The 24,372-nt window shown below is 34.1% G+C and overlaps 1 protein-coding gene across 1 annotated transcript in view; it reads right to left on the bottom strand.

Moving 5' to 3' along the window:
• Positions 1 to 24,372, bottom strand: part of SMCHD1 (structural maintenance of chromosomes flexible hinge domain containing 1) — a 160,941-nt gene that overhangs the window by 105,007 nt on the left and 31,562 nt on the right. The window contains exons 7-18 of the mRNA XM_040632687.1: positions 17,061 to 17,175; positions 16,823 to 16,942; positions 12,397 to 12,563; positions 9,471 to 9,561; positions 8,555 to 8,765; positions 6,346 to 6,466; positions 6,076 to 6,259; positions 4,553 to 4,747; positions 2,900 to 3,013; positions 2,204 to 2,310; positions 1,173 to 1,255; positions 892 to 1,005 (exon numbers count right to left, since the gene is read on the bottom strand). Coding sequence (XP_040488621.1) covers positions 892 to 1,005; positions 1,173 to 1,255; positions 2,204 to 2,310; positions 2,900 to 3,013; positions 4,553 to 4,747; positions 6,076 to 6,259; positions 6,346 to 6,466; positions 8,555 to 8,765; positions 9,471 to 9,561; positions 12,397 to 12,563; positions 16,823 to 16,942; positions 17,061 to 17,175 — 1,622 coding nt within the window. The remainder of the gene's footprint in view (positions 1 to 891; positions 1,006 to 1,172; positions 1,256 to 2,203; positions 2,311 to 2,899; positions 3,014 to 4,552; positions 4,748 to 6,075; positions 6,260 to 6,345; positions 6,467 to 8,554; positions 8,766 to 9,470; positions 9,562 to 12,396; positions 12,564 to 16,822; positions 16,943 to 17,060; positions 17,176 to 24,372) is intronic.

Genomic DNA, 24,372 nt, shown 5'->3' with positions numbered 1-24,372 from the left:
ATCGACCTGAGCCGAAGGCAGACACCCAACTAAATGAGCCACCCAGGAGACCCAGGCACCCCCTTCAATACTGCTGACACTTTGATTTTTAGTCAGTGAAACCCATCTGGGATGTATGATCTACAGAACTCTAATAAATGTTGTTTTAAGCCACACACACATACACACACACACACACACACACACAGTTGGAGAAGTAGTGCCACACAGGCCAAAAATGCAAGTATTTCAATAAAATAAGTTAGTCAAACTGTTCAATGCTGAGATACCTAACAACACATTTATATGAAGTATAAATGATCATTGACTAGTTTTTAAATGTTGGAAATAAACACATACTGAATAAAACATTGTGTCTTTAAAATCCATGGATGACAGACACACAAGTATACAGTGACAGAACAGATTATTAAACGTAAGTAGTAAAAATACAAAAGCCCATCAAGACAAAAACAATGGACAAGAAACAAGATGATTCAAATTAGGGAAATACAAGATGAGCAGGAATACCCAGTTCTCCTCTACCAGGGCTATAATCTAAAGCAAGTATTTCTAGCCCACAGGTTCACAGTCATAGTTTTTGGATTTACAATAGATTTTATGGGTTATCTATAATCTGAATTCCTATCTAGTACAAATTCCTATACATATGTACACTGTATCTTATTTTAGTTCACAGTTACCTACTTGGGAAAATTCAGAATAGAGTTAAAAAACCAAAAACTAAGAAAAGTATCAATTAAAAAAAATTAGTCATAACACATTTGAAATCCTGACCTTAAATCTACTGTGTCTATCAGATTGCTAGATCAATAATTATATGTAAATATTAAAACCTGCATTACACATTTGAGAACAATATTAAAGATCCAAATTTGTTTGCATACTTACAATGTAATATAACTTTGAGCTCAACCAGGAGTTTCTTTGACCCTCCGTGACTTGTTCCTGGAAGCTTTTGCATTGCTTCCCCTTTTTTATTCAGTATTTCAATTCTTAATGCACCTATCAGTCCAAAATTTAAAATAAGAATGTCTTAGTTACACCCAAAAAAAGGGATGAGGCTGCTAGGTCTTAACATTGCATTTTAATTTGTCATGGTCTTTTACATATTAAATACATAAAGCACACAAAAAGTATTTTTTCAGCATTAAGGAAGAAAAAAAACATACCAATGGGGGTTCCAGCAGGCCTAATCTCATTTGGCAATAATTCATCTCCTTCAGGCCAAGTTACTGACAATCTATCAGGGAGCCTATTATGAAACCAGTATATTAATGTTTCATGAACTATGTTAATTATGGTCTTAATTAGATAAACAGAAGCCACTGGAAACTTTAATGTTTATTTCTGATACATTTTGAAAGCTTAAAGCTAAAATTCTGTATGATTAATAATCTAAAAATTTTTTCCTCCCTAACCATTACTGTCTACTGAAAGAGTAATACAAAATCTCTTTGTATTAAGAGCCAGGAATTGTCAGGAATTGTCCATTTTTTTTTGGTTTTTCTGCTCTTTTATAATACAAGTTACCTTTGAAAGATAAGATAAACTTTCAATAGAATAATTATTAGTGAGATTCACTAAGAATCAAAATGACTGCATCATTAGCTATACAAGAGGTACAAACAGGGGCGCCTCAGCATCTGCCTTCGGCTCAGGTCATGATCCCAGGGTCCTGGGATGGAGCCCCGTGTTCGGCTCCTTGCTCAGCAGGGAGACTGCTTCTCCCTCTGCCTGCAGCTCCCCCTGCTTGTGCTCTCTCACCCCTCCCTTCCTCTTTGTGAAATAAATAAATAAAACCTTAAAAAAATAATAAAACAAGAGCTGTAGTTTTGTTTTTCTACTTTCTTTTACTTCTCTTGCACTAATCTTTACCTCTCAACAGTCACTATAATTTTCTTCTAGTTGTAGGTCAAACCAAGTTGTTTTCTAACATACCGGATTCATAGTGCCTGTAACAATAACACTTTAGATATCGAAAAAGGAGGAAATTTTATATAAAACAAATATAGGATTCTGTTTTTACAAGCAGAGCTCTCATTCTTTTTTAACAGCAAGAAGTTCATCACAATATATAAATCTAAGACTACAAATGTCTTATTATGTGTCCATAACAACATACTCAAGAATAGTTAAAAGCACTACAATTCACTTTTTAGTTTCTTGTTATTCTTATCCTGCATTTTGAAATGTGAATTACCTTGCCATTTCATCTTCTACATATTTTTTCACAGTTTTCTCAGCAACTGTCCTATCGAGCTTTGCAATTGGCACAGTTTTTATTTCATCATACAGCGCCTGAGGTTCCTGAATAAAAAAATTTGTATCAACATTTCAAAAAAAAAAAAAAAACTATTCAAATTTGGCTGCATGAAAACTTGCTTCTTTGGAAGAAACATGTTTTACCCTAATTCAGTATATAAACCATAATAGCTATTACTACATTATACCACAATGTTTATTTCTATTTTTCATGTAACCTCCTTAGTCACAATTAAATATCATTCAAATATTAACAAGAACATGGTAGAAGGATAAAACCCATTTTAGTTTTGGAGTTCTATTCGTTCTTGAGAAAGAATTCTGGCTCCAATTTTTACTCCAATGTGGATGAAATGTTTTACAAATTTACAAAATGTTTTACAAAATTACTTTGACAACTAGAAATAACATACACATATTTTATGTGTGCATACAGATATTATACAGATATTAAGCTCTACAGGTTATTTAAAACACCCAAACAAGAAATATAAAAATTCATGCTAACAATACTTTATCCAACAGAAAAACCAAATGCAAAATACAAAATATTGTATCTTTATTTCAGCATTAAACAAAAGTAAGCAGTACCAAGAGACTTTCAATAAAAATTTTTTATTACTTGCTATCTTACCATTGCAATCTGAACCTCTCCTCCTGTGGCATATACTTCTCCATCATGATCACCATAAAGAAAAAATTTTACTATGCTTCCATAGAAGAGAGGAAGTGTCTTGATTGTCTTGACCTAATGTTCAGTTTTTAGAAAAAAGGCTTTTAGTATTTACTAAAACAGGCTTAATATTAGTAACTATTTCACAGAACTATTTCACCCAAAGGAAAAACTCGGTATCAGAAAAATTACTGAAAAAAGCATCCTAATATTCTAATAAAGTTATATTTATTTCTATTTACTTGTATAAGTTTTCCACTTACTCTTAACAAATCTTTGTAAACACACAGTGGTTTCTTCATACAAAAATGTCATAGCTATACATGTTGTCTAAAAGGTCCATAAATCCTTCTAAGTCAATTATGAAAGCCAACATACCTCAAACCCTTTTTTCCCCATAAAATCTTGCTTTCAGACTATGAACAGTAATTACAAACTCTGACAAGTTATTTCTTTCAAACAAACTAGCTTAAAGCTTGCCTATGGTATTTCTTTCCCTCACTCGGCTTTAAAAATCTAAGGATAATTTTCATTAGTCTATTCAGAAACTCCCCACAAGGGACCACCAGAGTTTATTCACCATCTACTTTTTCAGCTCGTTTCTAAGCTATTTCCTTCCACATACAATAGATTGCAGGGCAATCCAACTTTACTACTGTACTCCCCTGTATCGTTGTCTGTGCTCAGATTATGGTCTCTGAGAAAGTAAACACCTTACTCAAAAACTGTAGAGAATTTGACAAAAGTCAAATTCCTCTTCCTTGGAACTCTTCACTTGACTTCAGGGATACCAGGTTCTCCTAGTTTCCCTGTATCTCATCAGCTTATTCCTTTTATTTTCCTTGGCTAGCTTATCCTTTTCATTCTAAGCCCCCTGTATGTTGGGAAAGCCAGGCTCTAGCTACATGCACTACCTCTCTAGCGATCACATCTAATTCCAAGGCTTTAAGTATATGATGATGACTTGAATTTACAGAGTAAATGGACACCGTCCGACCTCTGTAATATCTGTACGAACACCCAAGCCTCTACTTCTTTCAAGGTCCATACAAATGCCACTTCTTGCCCAAAGAATTTCATGATTTGCTCTTCTCCCAGGCCGATCCAAAGTCAGAAAATCCTCTCTTCTCCTTCCAAACTGCCAAAGCAGCATTCATCCTCTTTCCATAGCACTTATTAGGTTCTCATTCACCATTACTTATGTTTAGGTTATATCTGATTTTAGACTATAATATCCCTAAGGACAAAAGACCTCTCCTAGATCTCTTCATTCTCCATAATACAGTCAACAAGCAGACTTACAAGCAGCACGTACTCAATAAAAATTCAGTAAAACACTCATTACTTCATATCACATAAAAAATTAAGAATCTGCATTTGAGTAAAGTTTAGTGCAAGAAAAAGATTAAAAACCTTGCTAATTGAGACTGTGGGGGAACAAAAAAGATTTCTAAAAATTGCCACGTTAAATTATGCAATCAAAATCAGTTTGACCTTTTCATTCCTTCCTGGCTCCGAGGAGCCAAATACATGCATTATTTTGTTAAATTCTAATACATCTAATATAGTTTTAAATTCTATTAAAAACTGAATCTAGAAATAAGTTAAACCTACCAGCTGTCCTGCTTTGTATATTTTTCCATCCCATTCTATTGCTGAGTATGTTGCCCAGGGGCCCTGCTTTTTAGAAGGAAGATCAGGACGTGTAATTACTCCTTTAAAAGATGTAAATTTTATCTGTTTGTCATACTTTTCATGGCAGTCCTTCAGCCATAAGGCAAATTCTCTGTCAATTTTCATTCGCTGCTCCTGTAAAAGAAAAAAAAATTAATTTAATGTTGTATGAAATATAGCAACTAGTAAACAAATATAACCATAGACACTGTCATTCATTCCTTTTTTCCTTCCACATACCCCCACGCTCAGAAAACCTAATAAAAAATTAGAACATGTTCCTAGAGCTTTTTCCTCACACAATTTTAGATTTCTAACAGAAGCATTGCTAAGAAAGAAAATCTTTGCTATCATCTTCGGAACCAAGGTCTCAATGGTTACTACCAGTAACAAAGCTTTGCTTCCCTTGTATAAATCCTAAACCACACCAAAAATGATGAACACTAGCTGCCTAGGAGAAAGAGAACTAGCTGGTTATGGGAAAAGGGTAAGCAGTAGGCTTCTCGCTCTGAACCAGACACATTCTCAACAAGGTGATAAAAATCCCTTTCTATATACATATATATATATGTATCCCTTACTATGTACATATATATAGTAAACACATATACAGTATATCTGTAGTATGAAAATATCACTGGGGGAATAACTAGGGGGAAAAAAGCCTAAAAAGCTCCTTATGAAGATGATAATGAAAAAAAAGTTGAGAAACACTGCTATCAAAACACATTTTTCCTTTTAGTTATGTATTACACATACGGTTTACCTATTCAAAACAGTTAAAACATGAAATGAAAACTGTTTTCTAATAATACATAAGAAAATGTGTTATTGCTTATAGTTTTTTGCCCTGTTGGGAGATAGTACAGAGAGATTTATACTCAAGCATAAGTTGTTTAATGCCTGTCTTTAAGAGAATTAGTAAGGAAGAAAATCTCCACACTACACGCTCTCGTGGAAGATAATGCATAAAGCTAAATAAATTCATTTCTTCCTATATACCTTACTCCATTAATATACCATTTCCAAATGAAAATGGGACATTAAAAATGATTTCACCTTAAATTTTTGTAACTTGCAGTTGGAAAACCAGTATCTTAATCATTAAAAAAATTAAGCCTACCAAATTTTTATACTGCACCTCAACATATAGCCCTCGTAGTATATAATGCTGTTCTCATATGCTCTCATCAAATCGACATGCTTCAGTAGCTTCTACTCACTGTCAAGGTCTTGACATTAAGATCTAAATAAAGATCTGTAAATTTTATCCAAACACCGTCTAATCAGTTTGACATTTTTGAGTAATGTCAACACATAAATGCTCATGAAGAAAATTTATATACATATTCTTTTGATTTAATAAAGCATGTAAATTATCAGTACAAATCTATATTTGTGACTTTCACTGTACTTAAAATAGAACATATGCAAATATGCAAGATTGATATTTAAAATCATACCTGTCCATTTAAAATCCTTGTAAAAAGGGTGTTCTTATCTTTCAATTTTAGCTCAAGATCCATAAAAGTCAGTTTATTTGTGCTGACCTGGAATTTGTCATTAGTGAATAATGCACCAGATATTCTATTGTAACATTCAATTGGTGCAAGCCCTCTCTTCTTTGGAGGAGTACACCAGTCAAAGCTTGAACAGAACAAAATATTAATATTATAATTAGTAAAAGATTAGATTTATAAAACAATGTAATTTCAGCAAAAGTCAAAACTTACTCTTCAACAGATGTATATGGTATTAGCCGTCCATTCCAAAAACATTCAAAAATAGGCCTTTTCCCTCTTGCTGCTTTCTCAAGTATGAAACAATCATCATCATCATCTTCCTCTTTCAATTCTAAAGCAAAGGCATGAGTGGAGCACTGTTTATTGCTATAAAATTTGTGCAATTTTACCACTGAGTAACCAACTCATATTAACATTGCTTCAGAGAAATTGTAACAAAAGCTCCTAAGATCTCTCACATTGCTTTCTACAAAACTTAGTAACAGCTTTACTCTGTTTGCTCTCAGATAGGCAGATTTCCAAAGTGGTTCCACATTACCAATGGGTGTTTCTGATTTATGTCAATATATAGTTACTTATATACTTATCAATCTGTGTTAGGGGTACTACACTAGCTACTGAGCCTGCAATCTTTAAAATCTATTTATACAGTAAAAGGGTCACACATGCAGAGATTATGCCCTATAGCAGAATCCCTCTTCCCTACAAATATAGAAGCTTGAATCCTGTACCTCAAATACAAGTTCCACAATTCTGTCAGAACCAACATATTCACATAAAAGTCACCTGGGAAATCTACAGTATCTAGTAGCAACAACTTTGCCTAGTTTGAACAAATCAATTAATAATACTAAATTTAATTTACTAAACTAACTTTTCAAAGATCAGATTCAGGTGATACACAGCTAGAATTATAACACTACAAAGCATCAAACACATAATTAGCACAATACTCTGTAACATTTTTATGCTTCTTACCAATACATTTTCATATACCCAAACAAATTAGGATCAAACATTATGATCCTGAAGCAGTAACACCTTAGTTATTTTGGTATTAAGGTACCCACACAAAATAAACCCTTCTCACCACCCCCCAAAAAACACAAATAAGTTCCTTTCTATCAAACCAAATCACTTTGCTTTTACAGAACCCCTCTGGATCACTCAACTTGCTGGTTCTTATTTTAAGGTATCTTTGAAGAACTTTATCTGTTTTCTACAGCACACAAAAATTACAAATGTCAAATTAAAAAGGGGCCAGCAAAATCATGGGAGGTAGAGCCACTGAGTAATAATAACATGTATGAGCACTAACTCAACAATGCTGGACACTATTCTAAGGATTTGCATCAGTTTCTTATCTAACATTCACAATACCTCTATAAGGAAAGAGATTACCTCCCATTTCACAGATAAAGAAATGCAAAGAAGGAGTAGTTTGTCAAAGTTTACAAAGTAGAAAGTGGCAAAAACAGGATATAAATTAGGAAATCTGGTTCCAGAACCCATAAGACTAAAAATACAGTAAGGAAGTATTCTGAATGAGAAAGTTTAATATTGTTAATCTATGAATTGAGTGCAATTTCAGTAATTCCACTAGGATTTTTAAAAGTGAATGTACAAAGTGATTCCAAAATTTATGCAGAAGAGCAAAAGATTAGGAATTTTCTCAAAAAAAAAAAAAAAAAGTGAGTTTCCTACCCTACAGATATCAATTCATGGTATAAAGCTACAAGAGTATCATTACTCATGTATATAAATATAAAACAGATCAATGCCTTATAGTAAAGAATCCAGATTTATGTATTTATGGGAACTTAATATTATTATGAGAGTAATATTTCAAACCATTTAAAAAATAGTAACGTTCAGTAACTGGTGCTAGGAAACGAATCACTCACATGCAAAATATTAAGTCAAAACCCCACCTCACTGTACATACAAAAAAGGAGATTGTAAGTGCATTAAAGATTTACACATAAAATGATGAAAAATAAAACTACAGGATCTTTTTATAATCTGAAGTGTAAGAAGGCTTTCCATAGCAAGACAACATCAGAAAGCATAAAGAGAAAACAGGTACGGCTATATAAAGTTTAAAGCTTCTTTATAAATACCTACAAAGATAATGGGAAGACAATATGGGGAATATTTAAGGATTAATATGCAGTACATAGCTAAAAGTTCAGTAAGAAATCCATGAGAAAAGAATATGTAATGTTCTTTAAAGCCAATGCTTTATTCACCTGGAAATGAATACACACAAAAATCAAGAATTATAAAAATTATAAATACCTAAGATACGCATAAGGAAAAAAGTTTTATTTTATCTAGGCTTAACAGTCCAACTAATAATAGTTAAAAAATCCTAAATCACAACTTCACATTTTGTAGCTAAGATAACAGATTAACATACTTGATGGAAAGCATGGATCATCGGGGTAAGTTTCTCTATCATATAAGAAAGGGTGATATCGAATAATCCCTTCCACTATACCATCTCCTTCAACATGAGCCTTGAACTCAAAACTATCAGCTGCTGTGTTTATATACAACGTCTGCATGTCATCTTCTATATCCCTTAGGTTGACAATCTTAGGTGCCTTCCCCTTTTCAAACATAGAAATCTAAAATAAAAATAAAACAAAAATAATTAAATTCTATGATGAATTTACTTTTGTTCTCAACTATGATCCAACAACAGAATAGGCAAAAACTTGTATTTATACAAGTAATCATATAGCTTAATATATATATATTTATATATGGGTTAAATAACCATTAAGTAGCATCTCTATAACGAATATAATATACTACTAAAAAAACAGAACGTAAGCAAAGAAAGAGCAAAGCAGAGCTGAAGAACAGATAACTCAGGAGTGCATATAAGGTTTCATGCTTAGAGGTAGGACATGGAACAATGATAATGTGAAATTCTTTCCAATGTGTGGGCAAGGAAACTGAGAACCTAATAGTCAAATGTTCTGTGCTTCTAAATCTCACTTTGTCATCATAAGACTTCTATAAACAAAGAGAAACATTTATATCCCTTTTTCTCCCTGCTTTGAGACATGATGTTCAGCAACTACTCATATCTCTATGGAAGACAGGGGAAAAAGAGAAATCAAATACTATAGTAAATAAAGGTTCAAAAACCACATACATTTAGTAATGATCTCTATACTTAAATATCAAATTGCCAAAGTACTATGGAGAAACACAGGGAGAGAGGTGTTGTCTAATAATTGACTGATTTTTCTTATCCAGAGTCACCTGGAACTGGAACAGATACCTCATAATCTGTAATATTCTAAGAAAGAATTTTATCTTACTTCAATATCAATGTTGTTGAAAGGTCCAACTTCTTTTGATGTACGTTTTTCATTTCCTTTTGGGCCATGAATATAGTAATGATAAATATGCCTAAAATACAGAAAAATAACTTTATACTTTTAATTCAATTTAATTCATAAAATTACAGTTCATATAATAATCTACAAAAAAATTTTTATAACTACTATTTGGTAGGTGCTAAACACTATACTAAGCATTTTTTGGAGGTGGGGGAGACATGCAGGGGGAAGAGGGGAGAAAGTCAGAGGGAATCTCAAGCAGGCATGGAGCCTGGTGTGGGGCCTGATCTCATAACCCTGAGATCATGACCTGAGTGGAAATCAGGAGTCAGATGCTTAACCAAATGAGCCATCCAGGCACCCCTATACTAAGCATTCTTAAATACAGTATCCCATGTAATGGTAAAAACAATCCTAAGATGCAGGTATTACTACACCCATTTTATAGGTACAGAAATTGGGATGCAAGGGGTTTATATACTTTAAGGTTATAGAACTAGTTTGAGAGGTGGACTACAATCTAGACCCTTCCAACATAAAAAGCCCACATAGTTTATACCTCCCAAAAGAATAGTTTATCAAAAAAATTAAAACCAGGGGCGCCTGGGTGGCACAGCGGTTGAGCGTCTGCCTTCGGCTCAGGGCGTGATCCCGGCGTTATGGGATCGAGCCCCACATCAGGCTCCTCCGCTATGAGCCTGCTTCTTCCTCTCCCACTCCCCCTGCTTGTGTTCCCTCTCTCGCTGGCTGTCTCTATCTCTGTCAAATAAATAAATAAAATCTTAAAAAAAAAAAATTAAAACCAGAAGGCAAGACACTATAATTCTACTTGTCAGGAATGTTCTAGAAAGGACTTAAATATCAGGGAGTACGTAGGATTAGATATCTTTAAATTATCTCCTCAACATGAGAATATCATTCTGTAACTCTCATCCCTTCTCTCCTACAGCATCAAGACAATACCACCCCAACATTCCCAAAACAAAACTAATAAATTCAACATCATCCCTTCAAAAATTACCAATCAGAACTCTTACTACTAAAGTTTTAACAGATATTTTGGTGAGATTATTCATGGCTAGAACACACTGCATCTATCATTACTCTTCAAACAGGAATTTTCAATATTCCTTTGTATGAATTTTATTTTAAAAAATTATCGTAGCTACTCTTTAAAATACTGAGATAAAAGGAAATCACTGAAAACCTTCAGATCTTTCTTCGGGCACCTCAAAATTGTTAACATCATAATCAACAGTAAGGTTACAATAATACATGCAGAAAGAATGTTATAATTAGCTTAACAGATAGGTTTCAAAGAACGGTTAAAATAATATGTTATTCTTTGTTAGAACAAGATTATATTCTAATGTGCTATGTACACTGAGTTCCTTTGGTTAAAAGAAATAATTACAAAATAGCTAATGAAATACAGACTTAGAGAATAAAAATTCACAAGTCTTATTTAAAATTATTGGGTTACAGTCAATAAACATCAATATTCCGCAAGAGACAAGGTACTTCTAAGATAAAATTATTTTCTGGGCACCTAGGTGGCTCAGTCGGTTAAATGTCTGCCTTTAGCTCAGGTCATGATTCCAGGGTCCTGAGATCAAGTTACACATTGGGCTTCCTGCTTTTCCCTCTAACCCTCCCCCTGCTTGTGCTCTCTCTCACACTCTCTCAAAAAAAATCTTAAGAATAAAAAAATAAAATTAACTAAAATAAAATTATTTTTCTATAAAAGAAAAAAATTTAAACTGTCAGCATACATTTATAAATAAAATAAAGAATAACCACAATTAAGTGCTAACCTTTTGGGTAAATGTGAAGAAATACTGTTTAAAAAATGTGAATTTTGGGGGCACCTGGCTGGCTCGGTTGGTGGAGCATACAACTCCTGATCCCAGGGTTTTGAGTTAGAGCCCTACGTTGGGAGCAGAGATTACTTAAAAATAAAATCTTATTAAAGAAAAAAGTTAATTTCGTGCAGATGTACCCATTTTTGTAAGACTCAGTAATGTGGACTAATGCAAATTACTGAAACAATCCAGTAAATAGTATTTGCTATATAACTATAGAAAAAAAACTAAGAATCATTAAATATTCTAATGATTTGCTCTAACGGAATATGTTATACCCTCTAAAAATTTTCCTGGAATAATATACAAAGATTTATTTTCAGTACTATTAATATGTCATATGGGCACATTTGCATATATTATTTTAATAGATTTCATGCATTCATTTGTTAAGCATCTACTATTTAACAGGAAACACTAGGGATATAGCAGTGCATAACAAAAGACATTCCAATGGGGGAAGGCAGACAAAAAAATGAAAATACATGGTATGGAAGATTAGGATAGGTGTTATAGAGAAGCAGCACGGAAGGGGAATATGAAAGTGATGGTACTGGGGCGCCTGGGTGGCACAGCGGTTAAGCGTCTTGCCTTCGGCTCAGGGCGTGATCCCGGCGTTATGGGATCGAGCCCCACATCAGGCTCCTCCGCTATGAGCCTGCTTCTTCCTCTCCCACTCCCCCTGCTTGTGTTCCCTCTCTCGCTGGCTGTCTCTATCTCTGTCAAATAAATAAATAAAATATTAAAAAAAAAAAAAAGTGATGGTACTGAATTTGATAAATTCTGAAGTTTATTTTAAATTTTATCATAGGTCTTAAAAGCCTGCCCCTCAAATAATGACCAATATGCTACAGGTGATCAATAAATAGTTACAGAATTGGGAACTGTTTTAACGCCAACATTAGAGTACTGGTTACTGCACTGAAGGGAAGGAAATGAGACAGAAGCAAAGCACGCAGCCAAGAGGTTTCAATGTATTTCTAAATATTTTCTGTCTTAAAAAGAATACATAGCAACATGTCCTGAATCAAGTAATTACTTACGCTAACTGTCTGGTCCAAAGAAGGAAATAATTTTTCAAGTACTGTATATGTTCTTGTTGTACTCCTGTGATAACCACAGCAGTAAAGCTATCTTTTTCCTTCTCCTCTAAGATAAGATGATGTAGAAATCTTTCATCATCATTTGTAATGTGAACAGAATCAGATGGCTAGGAGAGTGAATATAAATACAACAGATTAGATACACTTAATTGTAATATACAAATAACATCTACATTAACTTTTAATATGACTCACTTAGTTTCACCAACAGGCTTCAAAAAACTTGAAAGAAAATAGCCCAAGACAAATTAGCTGAGTATGTGACAATGCTGTGAGAACAGGATAGTTTTAACATAGACTGCTAAACTGGCACACATACAGGAGTACCCTATATCACAATGCTGATTAAATCAATTTTAGAATTATAAATGGTAAGAAACAAAACAAAACAATATATATAAATATACTGAGTTTAAAAATGCTGAAAAAAACTGAGGACACTTACCCTAGGATGGAATGAGTCCTTGCTTGGGATACCTATCACTTAACTTGGTCAGGACAAATAAATGCCCAGCCCTCCTTGTTCCAGAAAACTGGGACATAGCCTGAACCCAGCTGGCTTAGCCCAAGGGCACTGTGTTTAAGAGGGAATAAAATACTCCTGGACCCTAGTCCACTTTCAGAGATTATCTATAGCTTGCTTAGAAGGGAAGTGGGGAGCGGGAAAGAGTAAGGAGTGTTTGAGGTAAGAATTACAAATGTCTCGATTTTTACTCTAAGTCTTTATATGTTGAAATTACATGCATATATATGCACGTATATACTATGTATGTTGCTATATACATAAAAGCTTTTAAGGATACACATCAAACAATTATATCTAGGAAACTGGTTGATATTTTTAAATAAACATATATTACCACTTCTTAAAAATAAAAACAAACCCTCCAAAACCATTCCAATGCATCCCTATACACTAACTAATATTACAGCTACAACATACAGTATACAAGTAACATTTGATAAGCTTTGAGAGCTAGTGGTTTAGTTTGAGTTTACTAGTGATGCACGTTCATTACCAAATACTTATCGAGCACCTTCTAAGTTCTACGACTCAAGATGGGCACAAGGAAGATAGAGTTAAATAAGACCAGTGCCCTTCTTCCCTACAAATTCTGATAGATGAGAAACAAATGATTACAAAACAATGTGCCATTATAAAGATATGAACCAAGAGCTACAGAGTTAAAAAGAGGGTGACATTTACCCAGCACATGACTAGAACATTCCAGTCCAATGAGAACATGAAGCCTTTGAGAGTATAAGGCAAACAAGGTAGTTTAAAGTATATGATAAATAATGATGAAAGAGGAGTCTGGAATGGCTGAATCAAGCAGTGAAAATGGATGGAAGAGAGGGTAGATGAAAAACTATTTTAAAAGACAGAACTGAATGATGAATAATTACCAAGGATTACAATTACTAACTACTTGGCCAGGGGATGCTGTTAATTGCGAAGGGTAGTTGGGGGAAAACTGGGAAGAGGAAAGAACAGAAAAGGTTTGTAGATAGTATCTGATTTCAGATGTACCAAAAGTGAGATATTCATGGAACATCTGGGGAAAAGCATCTAACTGAAATCGGAAATGAGTGTGCCAGATACGATCAGCTGGTATTCAGCACCCATTCATCCCACCTTTCATTGTCCCTTCTTGGACTGCAGAGAATGGAAAGCCAAAAGTCTACTTTTCAGACTCCCTTACACTTTAGGTTGTGGATGCAAATTAGGTTTCACCAATGAGATGTAGTAGCGAAAGATTTAGAAGGGGTAAATGAGACAAAGGCCATTTCCTGAGATTTCCTGAATGTTTTCTGTTATCATGCAAGGTACTGAACAACTGACATCCAGGTTCCGGCTGCAAGTGTTAACACTGATACAGCACTGGTTATAGTCAAAAGGTCTGTGTTTTGGTGTTGGAGGAACTGTGCCAGCAAGACCTTTACAACTCCTGGATCACAGATGAGGCAGGGTGTTTCTAAATTCCTGATCTAGTGGTGGTCCTCCAGCTACATGATTATAGCAGATGTTGCAGCATCCCTTGAAGGTCAATTTGGAGTGTCTCAGTATTCTATGAGGCTGAGCGAAGAGTTCATTCCTAGTCCTTCAAATAATCAAGCAAGCATCTAATTCCCCTTATTAAATGCTTTTCTGTTTGAAGCGTCTAGAATGATTTGTTTCCTCAGTGAAGTCCAGCCTGATTCAACGTCTCAATCTTAAAAGTCTTGACAAGAAACACAGATTTGAGAACAGCTGGTATTAAGTGGCCTATATACTGCCCCCTAGAAAAAGCAAGACTCCTGGTTGTAAATCAAGAACCACCAACTCTGTACACAAGATTGTGTATAACAGTTGGAGAAGACAAAAAGTAGGCTGGAAAAGACTGGTCAGAAAAAAGAAAAGGACCGGGGCCCATCAGTACCCATGAGATGTTTCTTGGCACAAATTAAGCACAAATCACAGGAAAAAATTGCAGAAATGATGACCCAAGAAATATTAGTTCTATCCAAGCTTTATAATACCTATACAGTTTTGAAAATCACTTATTAAATTCTCAATTCCTATTTTTCACTTGTTTTGACATGGCAAATATTTCCACAAATATACCTTATAGGGCTTTGTGACGGTAACATAAAATGAAAAAGATGAAATACTATTATGTAAACATAATAAGACGTGTAAATTGTGTAATAAATGTGACAAATTTAAAAACGGAAAAAGCGGGATGAGCAAAATGAAGAAATTTCCTGGACAGAGGAGAATGCTAAGTTATACAAAAAAAAGTGGCTTAAAAATACCAAAAAAAAAAAAAAAATTCAGCCCATTTCATAAAGGTATTATTTTCACCTGTCAAACTGCCAGCATTTTGCTGCCTTTCCCTCCACTCCACTTTTTAAAAACAAGGAAAGTATCAGATAGGCACTTCCATAAACTGTTTTGGGGAGTGTATTTGATTTGGGTTTAACCTTTTAGAAAAACAATTTGTAATCCACACCGTGAACATTTAAAAAGTTCAAATTCATTGTCACACTTTTAAAATTCTATAACCTATATGAAGAAAAAACTAATCTGGCCAAATGTTATGCAAAGACATTCATAGCAGTGTCTTTATTCATAATTATAATAAAACCTTTAAGTAAGTTAAATGCTCAACACAATAAATTACAATACATTCAGACAAAATACTATGAACCTATTAAAAGTGTGTGTTTACAAAAATATTTCGTAAAATGGAGAAATACCCAAAATGTTAAAAAACGTGGGCTCAAAAATATAAATATATTTTAAGAAAGTAAGTACACGAAGGAGATTAAGAGTACACTTTTTTCCCAACTCGAGATGCCAATAAGGAGGTTTTATTTTAATTTCAGTGTTACAGTGTTACATTAGTTTCAGCTAAGTGTACCCTTCTCTCAATGAGCACTGAGTAATACATGGAATTGTTGAATCACTATACTGGTACACCTGAAGCTAATACATAACATTGTATGTTAACAAAACTGGAATTAAAATAAAAAACAAACAAAAAACAAAACCCTGTAAGCATATAATAAAAAAGTTAGACTAGAAATTCAACTAGAAATTTCTTCCCAGAATTTGAGACAATTTTTATTTAAGTTTCCTACACATTTTTTACAACTTGTTTTAGAATCAGGGAAGAATTTAAGAAGCTCGAAATTACTTTAAAATAAAGATTTTAGGGGCACCTGGCTGGCTCAGTGGGTATAGCATGTGACTCTAAATCTCCATGTGGTGAGTTCAAACCCCACGTTGGGCACGGAGCCTACTTAAAAATAATAATAATTTTTAAAAACATTAAAAAAATTCTAAAATGTTTCAAGTGGAGAAAAGCTGAATAATACAATAAATACTATATACTCACCACCACAACCCAAATTTGTTAACATTCTGCTCACTAAAATTAGAATCTGAATGCAAATTTCTAACAGAAATAAATCACTCGTTTACTTCTCTGAAGCTCTGATTTCCTAAAAGCCTATTATCCTATAACTGTTTTCTACTCTAACTTGAAATTGTTAGACCAAAAAAGATTTAAAAATGCAATGTCAGTGTAAGGAAAAAAGTTTACAATCTTATGAGCAATTTCCAGCAAGCTAGCTTTATGAGACAAGTTGGTGGCTTCCAGCATGAAGGCTTCCAGTATGAAAGAGCATGTAAACAGTCAATTTTGCTTTTCACATGACTAAAGGAAAAAGATGAAAATTAACACAATTTAAAAATGCCACAGCTTCAAGTTTTTAAAGCAACAGTGTAAGTATCTCGGACAGAAACTGAAAAAAAATTCTTGTCTCTATCATCTGTCCAACAGTAACAACTTTATAATTAAGGAGTTAAAATGTATCATACCTTTCTGTTTCTAATATATCCACTATATATTGCCTCTTTATTTTTCTCCTTCTTCTCAAAATCTTCTTTAGAAAGCACAAGTTCATGAACATCTTGGGAATCTGCAGGTTTGCTTATCATCTGTTAAATATTAAAAAGTACTTTAAAAATTCCTAAAAGTTAAACTGGTTAACACACTTAGAATCAACCTCAAAATATTTTTAATCAACTTTCATTTATAAGAAACCTTTTTACTTACTCTGGCTGATTGTCCAACAAAGAAAACAGCCTGCTTGCCCCCAACACCAAAATAGGAAATATCACTATTTAAACTGCGTGGCACTGGTACTGGACGAACATATCCTGAATGATCACTAAAATAAAACATTAATGCAGTGATTTTAAACAGGTTACTTAGGTACCAAACGAAATTGTTATAGAACTTTATTAAGTGTTAATAAAATGATCTCCAAGCTAGAAAACACCCTTATTCAAGGTAAAGGAATCAGAGCCCAAAGTCAAGATATCATCTAATCCAGCAGTTCTCAAAATATATTCCCCAGACCAGCTGTTATTAGCATCACCAAAAAACTCAAGAAATGCATATTCCTGGGCCCACCTTACTAAATCAAACTCTCTCAAGCAAACAAGACTAAATAAATACCTGTATCCTTATCTATCCTACTGCCCCTACAATAGTCCCTTCAAAATTGTTTACTGCCTCAAAACTAAAATATTCTCTGAAGGATACAGAATTACAGCAAAGACATTCTTACTTCCAGGTATCATCACAAAAGAATCTCTTATGGAACCATTAACAATACTCTGGAAAGTAGGTATCCCTGGTCTCTCAAAATACAGGCTAGGTGTCCAGGGACACCATTTCCCAATATCAGACAGAAACAGAACTGGGGGTAAGGCCAGAACCGCTATTACAGTCAATGGAAAAGCTAAGCACCAGATGTGGCATAACTGGAAAGAATTAGAAAACACAAAGATATATTCAAAGAACTTTCCCATTAGAAATAAAAAAAGAAAAGGAACAGAAAATATCAAAGTGGGTTTAAAAGACATGAGGGACTAAAGGAAAATACCTCACACAAGTGTAGTACTGGAAAGAAGAGAGGAGAAAATGGGAAAAGCTACAAATATTGGTTGACAGAAGCTGGAGAGTGCAGAAAAATAGGGAGAGGTTGTAAAAGAATGCAAACTCTCAGCTGTAAGATGAGTAAGGTCTGAGGGAGAATCTAGCCACTAACACTCTACTGTATAACTAAAATGTGCTAAGAGAATAAAACTTAAAAATGCTCTCACCAAAAAAAAAAAAAGCTAAATATGTAAGGTAATGAATGTGTCAATTAACAAGAGGGAAGGAATCCTGTTTAAAGGAAAACCAGAATACAATTAGATATTTAATATACGTCAATGTAAAATGTTTAAGAACAAAAGATCAAGACAGTAAATGGCATGGATATTATTGCTGTGATGTACTAATATTGTATGTGAAGTGGTATAATATTACTTGAGACAGACTAAGACAAATTAAAGATATACATTTTGAATCCTAAAATTATCAGTAAAACAAGAGTAACAACTAGTAATCCAACAAAGGAAAGAAACAAAATAGAATTACACACACACAAAACACTTAATTTGAAATAAGGCAGAAAAAAAAAATCAGGAACAAACATAGCAATAACTGCAGTGAATGTAACTGGTCTAAATACCCCACGTAAAAGGCAGAGATTGTGACATTTTAAGACACAACTATATGCTGCCTAATATAAAGTGATACGTTAAAAAGTTGAAAAAAGAGTTAGTATCTTAACACTAATGTAAAGAAAGCTGGAGTAGCTATAGAAACATCAAACAAAGTAGATAGAAGATTATCACCAGGATATGAAGAACAATAAAAAACAAATAATGGGTAAATTAATAGACCACTCTTTTCCTCTTGAGTTTTTAAAATTAGACTGCTGAAATCAAAATAACACTATTTGATATGGTTCTCAATGTATACAGAGGTAATACTTAAGAAAACTAAATTACAGGGCGCCTGGGTGGTTCAGTTGGCTAAGTGTCTGCCTTCGGCTCAGGTCCTGGGATCCATCCCCACATCAGGTTCCTTGCTCAGCCAGGAGTCTGCTTCTCCCTCTCCCTCTGCCCTGTCCGCCCCCTCCCCTCCCCTGCCCTGGCCCATGCTCTCTCTAATAAATGACTAAAATCTTAAATAAACAAAACAAAACCTAAATTATAAATGGGAGAGAGTGAAGGGACCTAAATAATTTGGAAATATTTCAATTCATTTTAAGTGGTAAAATATCTTCACTAGTACAATGTAATGTTTTGTATATAATACAGTATTCCCTAGAGCAATCCCTAAAAAAAAAAAAAAACCAAAAAATAAAATCACTTTATAAAGAAAATAGTAAAATATGGAATAGTAAAATATATTCAAGTAATCCATAAAAAGGTCAGAAAAGAAAAATGAAAAATAAAGGGAATAGAAGTTATAACACACTTAAGTCCTAATATACATATCAATTACAGTAAATGTAATGATGCAAATACACTAAACTGGCAGAGTGACACATAAAAAAAGTGACTCCACTATATGCTGTTTCACAAGAAACTCATTTCAAATATAATGATACAAGTAGGTTAAAAGAAAATGGATGAGAAAAGACATACCAGGCAAACATGAATGAAAAGAAGAGCTGATGGATATCACATAAAATACACTTCAGAGCAAGAAAAGCACCAGGGACAGAAGAGTATTACATAATGATAAAAGGATGCACTTACCAAGAATTCATACAAGAATTCAAATCTGTGTATACACAAAATAACACAAGTTCAAAATACACAAAGCAAAAATTCAGAGAACTGAAAAAAGAAATAACACACCTACAAGTAAGTGGGGAACTTCAATATCCCTATCTTAGTCACCACCACATAGAAAACCAGAAAGGATATAAAAGAAATAAATAATAACATCAACCAACGGAATCAAACTGGCATTTACAGAACACTCCTCTCTACAACAGAATGCATATTCTTTTCAAGAACACACAGAAAATTCCCCAAAACAGATATATTCTGGAGCACAAAACAAATCTTGACAAATTTAAAAGAGTATATATAGAGTATGTTCTCTGACCATAATAAAATCAAACTAGACATCAACATAAAGATAAGAGGAAAGTATGTTAAGAACACTTGGAAACTGAATTAACATATTCCTAAAACAATCTATGGATCAAAGAACAAGTTGCAAAGGAAATAAAAAATACACCAAACTGTAGGAATATGAATATATACAGCATTATCAAATCTTGGGATGTAGTGAAAGTAGCTCTTAAAAGAAAATTTATAGGGGCACCTGGGTGGCTCAGTTGGTTAAGTGTCTGACTCTTGATTTGGGCTCCAGTCATATCTCAAGGTTTTGAGATCGAGCCCTGAGTCAGGCTCCACACTGGGCATGGAACCTGCTTAAGATTCTCTTTCTCTCTCTCTCCCTCTGCCCCTCCTCCTACTTCCCTCTCTAAAAAAATAATAATAAAAGAAAGAGAGAGACAAAGAAAATTTATACCACAAAATATTCATCTTAAGATTATGGATTTGAGACTTGTCTAAGATTCCACTCCTCAAGATGTTACAAATAAAGCAAAATGAACCCAAAGCAAGGACATAAATAAAGAGCAGAAATCAAAGAATTTGAAAACAGAAAAAGAATTTAAAACCAGAAAAAAAATTTTTAATTTATCGAACATTGTTTCTTTGAAAACGTTACCAACAACTATACATTAACAAACTTGAAAGTTTAATGAAATAGACTAACTTTAAGTAAAATATAACTTACCAAAACTAAGTCAGTAATAGCCCATTCTTATAACTCTATTTACAAAATCAAAAAAGAATTAAAATTCCTCCTGCAAGAAGCTTAACAGACCCAAATGGCTTCCAAAGTAAGTTTTAAAACTCAAACTTAAAAAAAAAAAAAAAACTCACACTTTCATAAGTGATGGAGGTATGAATAAATAAATATAATCTCTCTAGAAAACAATTTGCTGGGGCACCTGGGTGGCTCAGTCAGTTAAGCATCTGCCTTAGGGTCAGGTCATGATCCTGGAGTCCCAGGATTAAGCAAAGCATCAGGCTCCCTGCTCAGCAGGGAGTCCGCCTCTCCCTCTGTTCTTCCCTCACCCCCAGCTCCTGCACTCTCTCTCACTCGCCCACTCTCTCTCTCAAATAAATGAATAAGATCTTTAAAACAACAACAATTTGACATTACCTTGTATATTGGAACTTTCATCTTTACAACCCGCAAGCTCCCTTCTAGATACCTAAGAACTTATGTAGATTTGGACTAGCAAACATACATTAACACTGTGTAACAGCATACACACACTCACACACAATTATACAACTTATAAGACAGTACTACTCATAATGCTAAATGTGTAGGGGAAGCCAAATGCCCACTGACTGGAGACTAGATAAATACAGCATAATTTCTTTTAAATATACACAAAAGAATATTTTATGGTTACGAAAAAAAATAAACCACAGACCCACACAAAGTTGAAATCTTAGTAACCTAATATTAAGTGACAATAGAAGTCCCTTGTAGAACTACATATAGTACGATTATCCTTTTATGCAGCATCAAAAAATAAGTAAAATTAGGTTTTTATAAAATAAAGAAATAGGGACGCCTGGGTGCCTCAGTCACTTGAGCATCTGCCTTCGGCTCAGGTCATGATCCCAGGGTACTAGGATCAAGTCCCGCATCGGGCTCCTTGCTCAGCGAAGAGCCTGCTTCTCCCTCAGCCTACCACTCCCCCTGCTTGTGCTCACTCTGTCTCTGTCTCTGTCTCTCTCTCTGACAAATAAATAAATAAATAAAATAAAATCTTAAAAAAAATAAGGAAATGAAAACAATTCAAGATAGTGATTAACTCTGGTGGGGAGAAAAAACAGAACAAGGGACGAGCACATAAATGTACATTAGGGAAAATGTGCAACTTACTGGTTTGGGTGGTAAATTCTGGTTATTCAAGCTTATTAAATTTTTCAATAAATAAACCTTAAAAAATACAACGCCTGAATTGATGAACTGTTATAAATCAAAAATTGTAATTAATCAAATTCTATGAACCTAATGTCTATTAAGAAAAGTAAGTAAATGGGTTCAGGGCGCCTGGCTGAAGCACTCAATCCTTGCTCTTGAGGTTGTGTGTTTAAGCTCCACACTGGGTGCAGAGATAACTTAAAAATAAATTTTTTTTAAAAAAAGTAAATGATTCTAAGACTTTAATTACTATGGCAATACTTCTAGGAAATAGGCCAAAAATACTATCTTAAAACATATGTGAACTATATAAAAGTTTAGAGAGAGAGGAGCTCAGAGATAAAACACACACATACTTAAATTAATTCAAAACTAAGAAATTCTGTTCACTGATAAGGAATGGACACAGTCACCAGGAAGTAAGTCTCTCTTTCAACCCAAACCATCCATGTAAACCTAACCTAGGCAAAAACCCTATCATGGCAAGTAAGGTTGAGACTACAACTTTCCAGTAGGTTTCAGACTTCTGTAATTAAGTCCAGAAAATTTTCTGTATTCACACTCAAGGGTTATATAAATACCCCTTCGTGAAGGTAAGGAGAAGAGGAAGATAATCTAAGGCCTTAAGATAAATCTTGCATTATAGAAGCAATCCTCTGGAGAATTTAGAAAGTCACCTGCCTCAGAAATAAATTCACACCACGGTCCAAAAGAATTTCAAAAAACATCTCAATCGTACACTTGATACAATGTAAAATGACACTATCTTTCTGAAATAAGTGTATCCCATTAGAAGAGAGAAACAAAATCTGAAAGGAAACCAAACACAAAAGGTGTTGAAAGTAAGAAAAAGGAACAGGCGGTGTAATCAAATTAGTAAAAGAAACTAAAAACAATATAAGTGGTTGCCAGGAAATAGGGCAGAGTGACTACATATGTATATTTGTATCTCACTGTCTCAAATCCACCAAAGGGAATAACCCCACAACTAAAGGTTCACCTCCAACAAACTGACAAATGGCCACAGATCCCTATTAGAACTTCTGGAATAAATTTGTGTGACACAACAAAAATAACCAAATTAAAGTAGGAGGTCTAAATGTTACATACTCATTCTCTGAATTCAAATAACACAAATATCAAGGTCAATGAAAGCTCATCTTAATTCAGAGATACACTGAAGACAAAGGAGCTTTTTCTTTAGGAAAATTAGGGAAAATCCTGAGAAGGGTCCATTTCTACAACCTAAAAAATGGCATTGGAAGTGGGCCATGTGGCATAGTATTTTTACCACTGGCTCCCTAAGTTGAGAACCTTTTAATTGCTACGCAAGTTGAAAGTGCAGAAAGAACCACTAATCCAACACACATCTGAATTATGCCCACCCGGGAGACCTAACTAATGTCATACTTCTTCATTCCACAAAATAATTAAATGAACACGCAGTATTACAATTATGTTCTAGGTATCTAATTTAACTTCTAAGGCAATGATTATAACAGAGACTAAGTGATGATGATTTTCTAGGTACATGTAATGATTGCAGGTTATAAAATCATTTTCTAGGTACAAGTAATGTTCTACATGATAAGAGAGGTTTGGATTACACAGATGAATGCTTATGTCAAAAACCAGTTAAGAGAGGGAGCACTTCCATAAAGGTAGAGTAAGGACCTATGAAAACCCACTCATTCATAAAATCATTGAAAACATCTGAAAACATTGTCAAAATCAACATTTTCAGAACTCTAAGTATTAACCAAAGGCTTGGAACAATCCAAGGAGTGTTTATTGAAGATACACAGCTAAATCTCAGTAAGAACAGTGAGCTCTGTGATGTTTTAACATGCCCTATCCCATTTTCTTCTCATCAGCTCCACAGAAGCCTTGAAAACTGACAGCCCTGAAATCATGGTGAAAACCAGCCACCCAGGTAGGAGTCACTGGAGTAAATTTGGAGTTCCCTCAAAGCCCCTTCCCCACACACCTGTCATTATTAGATTTCTCTGACCGATCCCTAGGAACCTCCACTTGTAGGCTTTGTCTTTACTTGACCTAATTCAGAACTTGCTCCCTGTGAACCACTTTTTCCACTGGGTCATTTGTCAAAAAAAAACAACCAGTGGCAATTGTTTATGATCATAGCTGACTAAGGCAATGAAAACAATCTAGAGAAAATAAAAATCTGGCCAAAAACTTACAAGGAAAAGCTGGAGAATGAGAGGTCCATAGTGGTTTTTAAAAGCTCCAGCACAGGTTTAAAGGGAGGCAAGACAGTAGATGAGTAGGAGACCTCGTTTCATCTGGTCCCTTGAATTCAGCTAGATAACTATCAAATCATTCTGAACACCTATGAATTCAACCTCAGATATAAGAAAAGAATTGCTGAAACTCTACAAATAGAAAAGCAACCACTTTTTGCAAGGTAGGAGGTATACAGAAGTGAATCTAAGGGGAGATAGCTGAAGACAAAGGGCAGGGAGAGGAAGCCTCCGTA

The sequence above is a fragment of the Ursus maritimus genome, unplaced genomic scaffold (assembly GCF_017311325.1).
Source record: "Ursus maritimus isolate PB19 unplaced genomic scaffold, ASM1731132v1 scaffold_18, whole genome shotgun sequence".
In the NCBI taxonomy this organism is placed as follows: Eukaryota; Metazoa; Chordata; class Mammalia; order Carnivora; family Ursidae; genus Ursus; species Ursus maritimus.
Note: the sequence above shows the minus strand (reverse complement) of the source record. Positions and strands in the feature narration are given on the sequence as shown.